Here is a 14,371-nt window from a genome sequence, read left to right on the forward strand (position 1 = left end):
TTATAGAATATCCTGTGGCAAGTTTTTCGTAGTGGTAGGCTGCAGAGATGGCCTCTCTGAGAAGAATCCAGCAGCTGCTCCATGTTAGATAAGGGCCAGTTTCAGCTGACTCCAAAGGGACCCACCACTGCCCAGAGCCAAGCCAACAAGTGATGTTGTTTGTGCCTCTGGGAAAGCAGATTTAAGAAAGGGGGAAAAAAAAAAAAACTGCTGTTCAACAGCAGCTGGGAGAGCGAGGAGTGAGAAACAGCCCTGCAGATACCAAGGTCAGTGAAGGAGGAGGAGGAGGCGCTCCAGGTGCAGGAGCTGAAGTTCCCCTGCAGCCTGTGGAGAGGCCCATGGTGGAGCAGCCTGTCCCCATACAGCCCACGGGTCCCACGGCGGATCAGATCTCCACGCTGCAGCTTAGCTATGACCAACGACCGCACTGTCCTTCAGATGTTTTTCAGTAACTCCCAGAGGAATTTTCTCTATAATTTTACCAGATACTGAAGTGAGACTGGCAGCCCTGTAATTACCAGGGTCTTCTTTCTTGCCCTTCTTGAAAATTGGAACATTTGCCAGTCAACTGGGACCTCTCCAGATTCCCAAGACCATTCAAAAATAATGGAGAGAAGCCTAGCAATGACATCAGCCAGCTCTCTTGGTACACTGGGATGAATCCCATCAGGTCCCAATCACTGAAACCTACGCAGACTACACAGAAATCTGCATCAACACAATTTCACTCTTGTCACCATCCAGGTAAGAGTACATGTAGTTTGCTGCATGTCTTCATGCTACATATGCTTTTCACCAGTTATGTAAGAAATGCAACACTTCTAACATCAATCCCTCTCAGTGAAATATTAATAAAAAGGTGTCCTCACCTTGACAATAAGGGTTGCTGGGATTGAAGTTCAAAGCAAACTCATGAGACACCTAGAAATAGGGATGTTACAATCAGTTAGAGAATGCAGAGATGAACAGAACAACTGCATAATGTTGCGAAGGCCCTACCTGCCAGCTAGGAGGAACCTGAGCTCCAAATCCAAACGCAGGAAACAGCTTGTCCCTAGGGAGAAAGGGTAACAAGAAGAATTGTGAAACAGCAATTCTTTAATACTTCGTTATTCTGTTTTATTCCCAGAAAACAGTTGGAGACCAAGGTTCAATTCCTGCCCTGAGGAATGGGTACACCACCTAGTTTCCCATGGCCAGTAACCAGCTACCCAAGGGTTTCAGGCAGGGACTTGACAGATTCAGAATTTGTTTCAACGCAGCATCCTACAGGACTCTCAGGAGATTTCAGAGTAGCAAGAGAGAAGCCAACCCAGTCACAGCTTGGCTGAAGGACAGAGCAGGCTAAACATGTTCCCAATGAATTAAACAGGAGACTTGTGTTTGAAATGCACCATCAGCAATAAAGGATTAGCAATGAGCTAAAGCAGCATTATAGAGTAACCCAGGCCATGAAAGGGCAGATATGGGAAGACAAATCAAGCACACACTCTGAATTAAGCAGTGCTGCCATTGCCTTTCCTGGCAATGCCAGAAGCAGGAGAAAGCAGTAGCAGCACCTGAAGGGATCTCTCAAGGAAAGGCAGCATCTCAGTCACCCAAATGCTACAGCTCTGGAACGAGCTATCAGCCTTGATCAATGACACCCACTGTGACACATTTTGTGTCATTTAATACACATTTTCATGTGGTGACTAGATCAATCAAGAGCTTCTTACATACGTGTCATAATCCTGGACTACACTTCCCACGCTCCAGATGGCAATCAGGTACTCATTTATCCCATCTGGGCTAATGTAGTGGAGAGAATCTGGTGACTTGGGATCGCCATTGGAGCCAGTGAAGTCTATGCCCACCTAATCGGTTCAGAAGATGATAACACAGCAGGTCACTGAAGCATCACCATAAGCAATTGAGAAGTACCAACCATAACCAAAAACAGAGGACTAGGCTAGCCCCACACTGCTCCCTTCCTCCCAGGCACAAAGACAGTCCCATACAGGGACAGACAAACAAGGCTGCACACCTTTTCAGACAGGTCACATGCACGTCTAAGGAGTAGTAGTCCTTCCACTGACAGACTGAGAACTGATTTCTCAAAGGAAGCTTAAGAAACTCAGGATCCATTAAATTTGCTACTTAATAGCAAAAAGTAAAAATTTACAGTTACTTCTTTTTGGCAGTCTTCATCACTTCCTAAGAAAACACAGACTGCAAACTGAAGTACTAACCACAACTCTGTTGCCCTTGTCTTAGCATCTACCGAGAAGTGCAGTGGGGAAACAACTCACTGTAAAATTAATCTGGCAGCCTCCCATGATGTAGTCCAGGAATGAATAATCTGTTTCAATCTAGAGAAACAGACAGACATCATTACACCTCCTCCCCACAAAAACAGATTTCTTTACAATCAGAACACAAAAAAGCCAAACGATGACAATAATCTTCCTACCTTGCAGGATTTTATCCTAATAATGCCAGAGTTTTTGTAGCTCTTTTTCTTCTGTTTCTTCTCAGGATGAACGCATTCATATTCCACCTACAGAAAGCAAGTATTCAAGAAGCAAGTAATAGAACACCTGCATTTCCAGCAGGGCAAACTATTGAAACAGAACAGTGTCAGACATTACATAATTTCAGAGTTATCTGGCAATATTCTGAGACTTCATTTTAAAAAGGTTTGTGATTACTGTGTCTGTTATTTGACAAGTTAAATAGATGTTTTTGCTACCATCACTGGGCAAAGCACGTAAGTCAAGACTTCATGGAAGTCCCTCTTTGGGATGTGACTGTTAGTCTGTACAGAACCATCGAACAGTCATTGTAACAGAGGACAAAAAAGTCTGTCAAAAACGCAAGCATTTCTCTTAACATAATCACATTCTTTATCAGTTAAGGGAAGGGAATGAACACAAACAGATGAGGAGAAGGCAAAGCAGGCAGAGGAAGGGAAGGAGGCCAAAAACCCTAGGTCACAGGTTCTCAATGGCAGAGGCATTGTTCTGACAGTGCTGTTTTGTTTCACTTTGTATTAGTTCTGATCTCACATGGGTTAGGAAGGAAGGAAGCCATCTTCCACCAGTCTTAGGACTAAAATCACAGAAATCAAACTGGCTGGTGACTGGAAGCACTTCCAGGCTATGCCCTGCATGTGGATTCATCTGTCTGAATCCAGATGAGACCTCTCCATGAGAATGAGAGTTGACGTTTTTGCTGCAGACAACAGAGAAGCTGGCACCACCAGCTAATGACCCAACATACTCTAAAACAGGTGTCCAAGATAAAGTAAGAAAAGAGACCCTTGGAAACACCATTTCTCTTCTCTAGCTAAAAAAACAACCGGAGTGCTAGTAAGGGCAACCAGCTCAGGCACAAACGTTACCTGAGATGAGTGCTACCTCTAGGCTCTTCTGTTACAGCATTAACAAGAAGCTCTTTTGCTTCCACTTGGCTCAGCAGAGGCAAAAGCGCACAGAATTGCTGGCAAGAAATGGCATGTGGCCAGCAGACAATGGGCTCAAGGATGTCTGTAGGAACAGGAGGGCTAACAGTACCCAAGAAAAACAGTAGTATCCTCCCCATGTCAGTTTTTTTTTTTTTCCCCAAATGTTGGCTTAGTAATACAAAGATACAGACAAAAAAAATCACTTTTGGAGGCAAAAACTAAAAATCTCTCAGAGATCAGTACTAAAAAGGGTTTGTGAAAGACTGAAATATGGACTTAATTAAGGAACTAAGAAAGCTCACCGGAGAGCCGTCACCCGCTTTCTGCAGCTGAGCCAGGTTAGTTTCAAAAATGCCTATCAAGTCATGTGACCCATCACTATCATGATCCGCACACTGCACCTGGAAGAGAAGAGACAGCAAGCAATGGGCAGGCGTACTGCATTAGGGAGAGTGACAGCTGCTCACCACAGAACCTCTCTGCTTCCAACAGCTTTGCACTGACGGTAGTATATTCCCCCATCAAATCTGAACTGGTGTTGTCACCCCGATCGCTAACTGAAATCCCACAGGAAAAAGAGACACACAGCGCGAATTTCAGTTAGAACAAGGAAGACAATTCAATTGCTTCACCACAAGGTGACAGCTTTGTTTTTAACTGAAAGCTTTCTCCAGTTCAAATGGAAGAGACTGAAATAACAAAAAATTCAACAGAATTAAAACCCTTGTTTCACAGCCCCAAGTTATACACTTGAGATCATTCAGGACATGATATGCAACTGGGATGAGAATAAGAAGCAATTACAAGTTTTATCTAGGCAATTGCTGAATATGCTCCTTTCTTCTACCTGGCAATAGCATCAATTTACAAAGAAACTGCTATTTCCACAGAGTGTTACGTCAGTCTTTTTCTGCATCTTAAACCAATCAAATCATAAACAATTAATAAGCAGTCATGTTTCAAACAGCATGAAAGCTTGAATCTTTAGAAGTACAGAATGCAAAAAAAAACAATGTATTTAAAAACAAAACTATGATAACAACTATGGCTTAGAACAAAACCAGTACAATGTACATTGGCAACAGCTCCCCAGCCAACCAAAAACTACGGAAGCATTTAGAACATGCACGATACGCGGTACAGCAGAACACAAATCCAGAAGCAGTCAGCCAAGAAGAAGTTTGTGGACAGCTGCTTTTCCCCCTGCTGAAGTTCACGTACTACACCGACTCAAAAGCTCGCTATGAGGTCTGCTTTTATTAAGCAAGGAACTGGTGTTGCCTCAGTAAAAAATTGTGACAGCTTTCTCCTCAGGACGACGGGACACGACGAACCTACAAGTGACACCTAGATAAGGAAGTCAAATCGAATAGCTAGATCACCAAACTTGAGGACAGGTATCTTTGAAGGGTTCCTACTGCCTTCAATCCACAAGGGATCTTCCATTGGTTTCAGTGGGAAATCTGTACAAAAAGCTGGATGAATTGTGGTCTAACCTAGCCAAATTGGAAGCACCATGCCATCCCTTCAGTCTCTCCAATGGGAAAACAAGATCACTTCAGAGATTGGGCCCAATGCTTCTTCCCCTTCATCTTTCCCAACCCACCACTGCTCCATTCCTCTCTTCTGCATGCTCCACCACGAAGCAACCTCCAGGCTCCTCCATGAACCCCACTCTGCCTCTCTCAACAACTCTGATGTTTAAAACATCATTCAAAAGTGATTTGACCATGTCACGGAGGTTGCTCAAGAGGGCCATCACGCAGAGAGCAAGGTACAGACTAGGGGTGTCCTTGGTGCTAATACACCCGAGACATGGCTGCAGAGAATTCAGCAGCTGCCACCTCCACGCACCTCCCCTTTTCCTCCTGCTTGCTCTTGTCCATGCCAAAAATACATATTTAGGACCCGTTCCTGTTATTAGTCCACAGCATGATATAGCTTAAAACAAACCTTCTTTTGCAAGGGTTTTCTAACCTGGGCTTAGATTTACAGTATGCAGTCTGAAGAGTGGTGCTGCTACAAACAACACGTGGAAGATGTGACATAGGAACAAGTACCTGAAGCTGCCAATAACTGCTTTCTGAAACAAGGCCTGACCTCGGGGGTCAGCTAGCAATACTGCGAGATACTGCATGCAATTATTCTCAGGTGAACTGTCCAATATTCATTAAGAACCATGGAATATATTCAGTGGGTCAAAGGCCCCTTTCAATCTACAAGACAAATTTCCGACATTCACAGGAAATGGATTTGCCTTTATGCACATGCCATCAAATGCATGGACTGGAAGGGAGTTTTGTTTGTTTAAGTATTATGTTTACTATTTCTATTTAAACAATTACAGGGGAGAAAAACTGCTTTTATTTGCCCTTTTTCTTAAAGAACCTGTCAGAAAATTACATTGTGTCAAAAATCTGAGCTGTTCTTTAGCAGGGACAAAAATAACACCACTCTGCATCACAACGAAGAAAGAATTACCAAAATATTAGGTAGCATCGTTAATTTGACCTGAAGATTTATGTTCACAGACACACATTTAGTGCACATTTCCCACTACAGAGTTATCACGTGTTGCTAGCAAAGCTAACATTTATGAGACACATCAAACTGACTTATGCACATGCATGGACATTTCCATTATGCTGAAGCACAAGGACTTCTCCATTCAGCAACCATTTTTCTACATGTAACTGTTCCAAAAAATCTTAGGAAGCCTCGAACAAGAGATTCAGAGCACCATGTACCAAATGATAAACGCATCTCCAGTGCAATGTTACATTCTTTAGTGCTACTGCTCCTGCCTGTCTCAAGTCCCTTTTCTGATCAACTTCCCTAATCCCTAGGGGAAAGGAAAATTTAATCCTTTTTCACAGATGCATTGTGAAACTTAATATGTTATTTGCACATGCATCAAGGATTTTGTCTGAAAGGAACTAACAGAAAAAATTTTATATTTTTTAAAACAGATCATTTCAAAGTGAATCCCAAAGCACAGAAAGCTTCCAAAAAAAAAAAAAGAATTCAGACTGTAGTAAATACAACTTCAGTAATATAATGTCTAAATCATGCCATGTCATGTCAGTTTTGACAAGGTAACATACATCTCTTCGCCAATTCCTTTCCACATTTATTTCAGAACTTTTGGACCAAGACTTCTTTCTGACCTAAGACTGTTGACTCCCATAGAGCAAAAGCTCATGACCGCCACTTAGAACACTGTCACATATTCAACAAGCTCAGCAGATTTGAACATCTATTTCCAGGTTAATAATCTCAGTAATTCTTTCGATCTCTCATGCTGCACAAATTAAAAGGTTAGCATGCATTGCTTTTTGCTAAACCTTTCAAATCAAACTTCTAGCATGAGGTTTCTTCACAGACAGGATGAGGCAGGAAAATTCTGCAAACGGAAAGTGTTTAGGAGTTAGATAAACAGAAAGACTATACTCAACATACAACTAGTTATGGCTTTAAATGCCTTTGTATTACCAGTGCATTGCTTAGAACAGAAATTGAATTAATTTGCTATCAGACTATTTTTGTAGAAACTTGTAGAAAGATGTAATTGTTCTTCTACCACCTCCGTAATTCAGGACCAGAGAACATTAATCATCACATGCAAGACTACAAGGAACTTCAGTTCTGACTCAAAACCAAATTTATTGTTCAAACATAAAGAAAAATAGCTGTGATAAGCCCACCATTCTTATGAACAGACAAAGCTGTTAGCTGCCCACTCTGTCAGTATCCTAACGCATTCAAGCTTATCGAGTACAAGTCTCACAGTTTTCACTTAGTGTTAGAAAGCCACAACTAAACAAGAAGTCCAAAACCTGAAATGCTGGCCAGAATATCCAAATAATCATTTATAATTCTTCTTATGATGAATCATTAGATAGTGTGTCACTTCTGCATTCCCTAACTTCTCAATTTGACAACTCACAATGTTTTAGAACAGACTTCATACTTAATAGACATATAATCACTTATGTGCCATACTCTTTATTATTCCAGAAGGGCAATCTAAAATTTTAAATATGACTAGACAACTTGATAACTCATAGTTAAGATATCAACAGATTGGGTTTCTTACAACAACAAATTTGAAATTCCAAAGTCTGTACCTTGATAGGTTTATTAAAATCAGCACCACAGAACGTCTGCAAGGGAACACTGAACTTCCTCCAGCATGGATTTAAGTTGTTCTTAATCACCTTAAAAAAAATGACAGCATAATGTCACATGAGGGATGTGGTATGCAAGTTACTAAGAAACATATCATGAGGGTTCTGTACTTCTGTGGGGCTACCTGAACAGCCCCAGTCAGTTCAACTTTGACAATGCATGGAACACCAAGCAATAAGTTCTATTAAAAATAGAAGATAGAAATACAACGTAGGGTTCAATTGTAGAGCCAAGCCAATCATCGCCTGAAAGGCAGAAGAGTCCTACCACTCTTGTTCTCCCCTGGTGCATGGTTGGACTCTTCATCAACCCAGCTTAACACACTGATCAGGCAGCAAATTAGCCATTTTCTGCCACGTCAGTGAGCCGAATCCGTTTTTTGGGGTACAACACAAGTTTCATCACAGAACTGGTGCATGGCATGACCAGTAGTGACACATTCCTGCTTTTGGTAGGAGCAAGCTGTCAGATCAACTCAACACTAAGAAACACATCAGTGTAGAAATACTACCTCTGATCTGTACACCAACTGCCACATTCCAGCATCGCCCTGCTTGTAAAGCTCCAAAAACGGATCCGATTTACCTAGGAAATCCTGCAAACAAAACCCCAACAGAACTCATCAGACCCCCGTGTTTTACTCAAATGAGAGAAGAGCTAGCTAATCAGTACATAACACTTCAAACAAACCACAGTCAAACAAGCTATATGTTTGTTTTCCTCTTTCATTGTGTTTTTCTCTTTTAAACTGCAGCACTTTCAAAGCCATCATAATACATAAGCTCTGATTCCAAGACTGTGCTTCCTCAGTATTTTGTTACTATGAATTGTGCCATTCTGCTTGGCTTAAAATAACATCAAGGTAGCATATCTAAATTTCCACCTCTTCTGCTTTAATGTCATTACAGAAAGCCCAGTTAACTGCACGGTCACAACAATCAATGGAGACAATTATTTAATATACTAACATGTAGATTATTCCAAAACCAAAATAATCCTCCAAAACCGAAACCTGGCGGTTGAATTTCGCATCTAAGACCGTATTTTTCAGCATGTCATTATGCCTCTAGTTCACTTCATCATCAGTAACAAAACACAGCAAGCCTTTTTTACACAAGGATTACAGAGCTTAGTTGAAGGTTTACAATACAGTGACTGCTAGCAAAAAGGCGCTAACTGTAGAAATAGTCAAAACCTACAGAAGCATACAATATCATTAAAAAAAAATAAATCAATACCTTTTTGTCCAAGTTTCGGGCTTCAATTTCCAAATAAACAACCCTGGTATCTTTAATCTCCTCTGCTGAAATCTGTGCACAGGGAAAAAAAATATAAATACATATACGTATATACACACACACCCTACAGAGTTTTGCTTATGCTTTGTGCTTAGAGAAACTCCGTGTATGGTTACAAACACATACCCTTCCTGTACACATGCAGAATTTGAAAACAGACAAACAAAACCAGAAACGTTACTTTGTCCCAGACCACATACCAAAGATTAAGAAATCATTTTTTCCACACACAACCAGGTCATTTACCGTTATGGTGCCTTTTCCTGCTGGCTTTCCCTCCTTCAGTTCCAGAGGTCGAGTGAACACTGAGCTGGACACAACCTGAGGTTAAAAGACAGATATTATAAACATCAAGGTAGACAAAATCAAAGAATTATTCTTCAGGATGATTTTTTTAAAGCTCTCCTAGAAAGCTCTGAAGGGTTTAAGTCCATTTCCTGCAGTGACAGATACCAGTTTGTGCTTCTGAAATGGTTAAGCAGTCTTAAAATTTTCCCTCCCTATCCACAAAATAATATCCACTAGTATGTCTCAAATGTTATGTTAGCCTCCTATTGCTGCTTCCCCCAAGATACTTACATTACAAGTAGTCAAACAGCTGCTGAAAATCAGAAAAGACTGTTTAGCTAATCAAGTCTTTCTTTAATATCCCAAATACCACCCTTCTTCTCCTACCCAACAATACAAACTCCTCTTCAGGAATCGATTGCAGAATCTCAGACAGTGTTACTTCCCTGAATTTATGGTCTGATGATCTTTTTGTGCAAAGGAAACCAAAAAGGCTCTGTTAGAGTTCTCCAGGCTCCACGCCCTCCTCATTCCCAATCTCCCATTAGCACTACAATTGCCTCTTACATTCCATAACGACTGGTAAACCATACACATCTAACCTTCGCTTTGCACTCAACACGATTTTTCTAACTACATTCAGTAGGGGCACAAACTAATATGCTAAATAAGCGTAAGGAACAAGACGTTTTGAAACGTGAATGCGTCAAAGCCTTTCATAAACCAGCCTTGCTTCCCATTTTTCACAACAAACCCAGTGCTCGCTGCTACATCGTAAATCGCTTCACATGTTCCTCTGCATACCTGTCCCAGCGTGCACTCGATCCCTCCAAGGTAGTCATCGTCGTTTAGATCAGGGGACTTGTTATCGATGTCATACACACCAAATTTCAGCTTCTGCACTTTCTCAAAGTAGTAGTCGACAACGAGCTTCTTTGAAAATTCAGGGTTTTGGCAATTCTTTATCCTCTCCGTGCGATCTAACTGTACAGACACAGAAGCAAAGTTGAAGAAAAAAAGGAAAAAACAGGAAGAGGCCAGGGATCCAGCGCATGCTGGACCGCGCGCTCTGAGCACAGAAAGGACAGCACGTGCTGGAGCAGGCAAACCAAGGCCCCATCGCATCTCCAGGCGAGCGTACGAGCAGCGACCGAAGTCAACGACAGCACGGCCCCGACGACCCCACCCCACGCCCGAGCCCCGGGAACGCCGATCGCAGACCCGAAGGGAGCGCACGGGCCGCGGAGGGCGCTGCCGGCGCCGTACCTCAGCCCACTGGCGGCCGCCCACGTCCTGCAGCAGGACGCAGAGGGGATCCGACTTGGAGCCGACGTCCCGGTCGAGGAGGCGCTGGCAGGACACGGACAGCTCCACCCTGCTCACGCACTGCGCCATCTGCGGGCAGAAGCGCAGAAAGGGTCAGGCCCGGCGGCGGCTCCCGGTCCCGCAGGTGCTCGCGGCGGGGGCGCGGCCCCGGGCGGTTCCTCCCCGGCGGCGGGGCCGGACCGCGACCCGCTCCCGCCCGGGGCTCCGAGCCGCGAGCCCGGCCCCGGCCGCAGCGCCGCGAGCCCCTCGCCGGGGAGGACCGGCTGCCGGCCCCCGTCCCAGCAAGATGGAGTCGCCTCTGCCCGCGCCACAGCGCCCGGGCCGGGCTCCGCTCCCTCCCCCGCAGGCCGAGCTCTGCCTCGCCCCCTTCTTTAGGGCTCCCGCTGCCCACAGGGACACGGCTACGGCGGTGCCAGCTCCAGCCGGAAAGGGGCTGGAGAGAACTCGGGGCCGGTACGCGTTTCTCCCTCAGGCCTCGCGCTTTCGCTATGGGGGGCGGGTGTAAAACGACGGCACTTTTTTGCCCTTTCAGGGGGGCAGTTGTTGGTTCAGTATGTCAGCTGCCGAAGCTCCTGCTCTGCCTGTGCAGACACACCCCCCCACCCTCCCCCTTGCTAGCACAGTGACAGGAAATCTGCTCTAGGAGGCTTCTGCACGCAGCACAGAAGCCACAGAAGCAGCCATCGTGAAGCGAAAAGGCCCGACTGCAGGGCGGCTGGACAACGCCACAGCGTGCGAGCTCTGCCTCGCGTCCTGTCCTCACATGCTACAGAGCCCCCCGTCTTCAGGTGCTGCCTTCACAATAAAAAAAAAAAGCGATAATTTTATTGCATTTCAAATTACAGCCAGTTTTGTTCAAGGAACAGCTACAATTATCAAAACTGAAAATAAGGCTTCCAGTAGCAAATAAAAGATCGGACAGCTTGAAAGGTCTAAGAAATGCTTTAAAATGTTTTTCCATAGAGAAGCTACTTCAGCAAGGTATTAGGAAAAATAAGGAAATAGGTGTTTGGCCTCTCTAGTATCTGCCTACCCACATTGCTTTCTCATACTTGCATGGTGTAAATATTAATTATCTCAATAAAGAGATGAACTTCTGTTAGACAACTTTTAAGCCCCTTGGTGCACCACTCAGCCCTCCCAATTCGCAATCTCCCCAGACAGATGTTACCCACATCACTTAATACACTACAGATGTTGTAGTGATGGCAGCAGGACAAACAGTGCTGAATAAGAATTAGCAACGCTTTAGACAAAGAGGATCACGGTTCAGCTTTCTAAGGTCATCATCTGCTTTAACCCCAATATCAAAAAGGCTAACGTGAAGTAGTCTGCACTGTTCAAACGACTAGTTAGAACTGTCTATCTTCCACTTCAGCTTCATCCAACCTTACATAAGATTCACAAAAAAAACATCATTACCTTTAATACCATATTTCTCCTAAAATCACAACAGTTACAGGTATCAGTTTTTCATTACCTACACGTGTTGTTCCACCAGACCAGCTAACTTCACACGAAGTCTCACATCTGCATAGCCCGCAGTTCTACAAACCGCCATACATATCCACATGACATTGACAACAAAGATCAGGACAGCTAGCCTTGGCTCCAGGGCCAACATTTCTCCTCTTTATTTTCTCTATTGCAACAGATTTCTGTACCATCATGTAGCCACTTTTCCTTCCCTGTACAGCACAAAGTGATCAGGAATCAAGTTGAAAACATCAAAGAAATGTCTCCCCAAAATCTTCTGGCATCTCCGGACAACAGCCGTCCCTTCCCAGAAGGAAACATTACTATAGGTCTGAATTTGCACGTAGAATGAGTCCCTACGTATTTGTTCAATGCCATGTTACAGAGACACTGATGAGGAAAGTTGAGAGTTTGCAATAGGAACCGTTAAACCACACAAGAAAGCCAGAAGGTAAAATGAAGCACCAAGTCTTCACAATCACCTACCGCATGCTACCTGAATCTCTTCTCCACATCTGTAGCAGTGAAACCATGAAATTACTCCACTGTCTCAAGGAACTGTCTTTCAGTACACTGACACAGTTATGTCTTGTTCTGCTATTCTAGATTTTAAAACATAAGAAATCCCTTGCAACACAGCCCAGATGGACTGTTTCTGTAGTTAGACCAGAAAGGATCCTTTCCAATTACGTCTTCCTGTTCTATTTGGTGATTGCAGGGCACCAGGTGATGCACCCTTATGAAAAGAGGAGAGGTAGCTCCTTAGCAGATTGAGATAAAATATTCACGTTTCATTTGAAAATATCAGTTTGAATCTCTGCCAGCATTTGTTTGTATGTTGCTGCCTACAGACATCCTTCAAAAGCCCACACTAAGCTTTTTTTTTTTTTTTTCGGTTCACAGCTTTTCAAATACACTGTATGGCATTCTCCAGTTCTAATCCATTCCTTTAGAAAGTAAAACAGAAAAATCCTGATCATGAACTACTCTAAATATCTCAGCAGAAAAAGGAAGAAGTAGGTGATCTGTCAAGACAGACAGTCTATTTCAGTCAAGCCTGAAGATGTGCCTGGCCTCTCTCTAGGTGAACTCGGGCTTTGTTTGTTCTAGTTTTATTAATAGCCTTACTTTTTTTTTCCCTGATGTGCATTCAAAGAACCAAACAATCTCATTTACCTCGCAGATTCAAGTCAACGATTGCAAAAATAAAATTTCATGTTGTCTCACCGAGTTTTCATAGAGCACACTCATGTTTATATATCCATTCATAGACAATATATTTAGCTTTTAGAATTCCAATAATTCATCTTTAATGACAGAATATTGTTTACATTTGTTGTGACAATCAAAAAATCCTCTTTCTTCCAACAATTCCAGAAATTCTGAAATGCATTGATTTCTTATTTTCACCTCACAACAACTCTAGATTACTAATATTGATGTCTTATTTGAAACTTCTGGTTTCAAAAGCTTAAAGACAAAGGACATTCCCAAAATGAAAACAGCCGATAAAGCAAACTGGTTTTCATAAAAACACATCCAGCTTAGAAAGTATTTATTAGAAAACGATCCTTAATAGCTTGCAACAACAATTTATCAAACAACTTACTTGCCACAGGCAAATTAAGGTACAGCATGATCTGGGAATCACAAAACTATTCTAGCTGCAGAAATTCAGATTTTGCCAAGTAAAAATGAACTCCAAACAGATATATTCAAATTCTATTTAGAATACGTAAAACAGAGCCAGTGGATGCATCATAGCATAACAGGTTCAGAAAAAAAGGCAACATAAGAAAGCCACTGGGTAAGTGTTGCTGTTAGAAACAGCCAGTAAAAATCACAACTGATATTACACCACCAAGATCAACAATTTACACTGACAACAGCTGCACACATCTGATCCAATGCTCTCACACCTCGGGGATCTCACTGTTGAGAGGCATCACCCATGAAGTTTCATCTTGAGCTGAATTCTGCACACTCCTTTCTCAAGGGAAGAGTTTCCAGCACTCGGCTTCAGATCCATCAAACACCTATGTTTTTGCCTTTAGTTAGGACAGCACATAATGTATTTTTCTTCAAAATATGGTCTTACATCACCCGTGTTATTCCTATGAACTCAAGAGCAGGTTACAACCCACAGACGTCTACGCAAGATCCTGTGCTCGTAATCCATCAGTACTCCATAGAAGTCTTTCACTGCTCAACCAGAAGTCATTCCCAGTTTTCAGGTAAATGCAGATCAGCTCCAGACCCTTAAGTAGTATACATGCTTTAAGAACTGCTCAGACAACCAAACTGCGGTCCAGTTTAAAAATGTCAAAATGATTAAGTCTTACTACGCATA

The 14,371-nt window shown here is 42.9% G+C and overlaps 1 protein-coding gene across 4 annotated transcripts in view; it reads right to left on the reverse strand.

Annotated features, from left to right (window-relative positions):
* CPNE1 (copine 1) overlaps positions 1 to 14,371 on the reverse strand; it is a 41,730-nt gene that overhangs the window by 5,001 nt on the left and 22,358 nt on the right. For all 4 annotated transcript variants that reach the window (XM_083801260.1, XM_083801259.1, XM_083801261.1 and 1 more), the window contains 12 exons: positions 10,486 to 10,614; positions 10,024 to 10,203; positions 9,178 to 9,252; positions 8,872 to 8,943; positions 8,145 to 8,228; positions 7,573 to 7,662; positions 3,748 to 3,846; positions 2,453 to 2,539; positions 2,292 to 2,351; positions 1,723 to 1,856; positions 1,000 to 1,054; positions 870 to 921 (listed from right to left, as the gene is read on the reverse strand). In XM_083801260.1, coding sequence (XP_083657386.1) covers positions 870 to 921; positions 1,000 to 1,054; positions 1,723 to 1,856; positions 2,292 to 2,351; positions 2,453 to 2,539; positions 3,748 to 3,846; positions 7,573 to 7,662; positions 8,145 to 8,228; positions 8,872 to 8,943; positions 9,178 to 9,252; positions 10,024 to 10,203; positions 10,486 to 10,614 — 1,117 coding nt within the window. The remainder of the gene's footprint in view (positions 1 to 869; positions 922 to 999; positions 1,055 to 1,722; positions 1,857 to 2,291; positions 2,352 to 2,452; positions 2,540 to 3,747; positions 3,847 to 7,572; positions 7,663 to 8,144; positions 8,229 to 8,871; positions 8,944 to 9,177; positions 9,253 to 10,023; positions 10,204 to 10,485; positions 10,615 to 14,371) is intronic.

The sequence above is a fragment of the Anser anser genome (assembly GCF_964211835.1).
Source record: "Anser anser genome assembly, chromosome: 16".
In the NCBI taxonomy this organism is placed as follows: Eukaryota; Metazoa; Chordata; class Aves; order Anseriformes; family Anatidae; genus Anser; species Anser anser.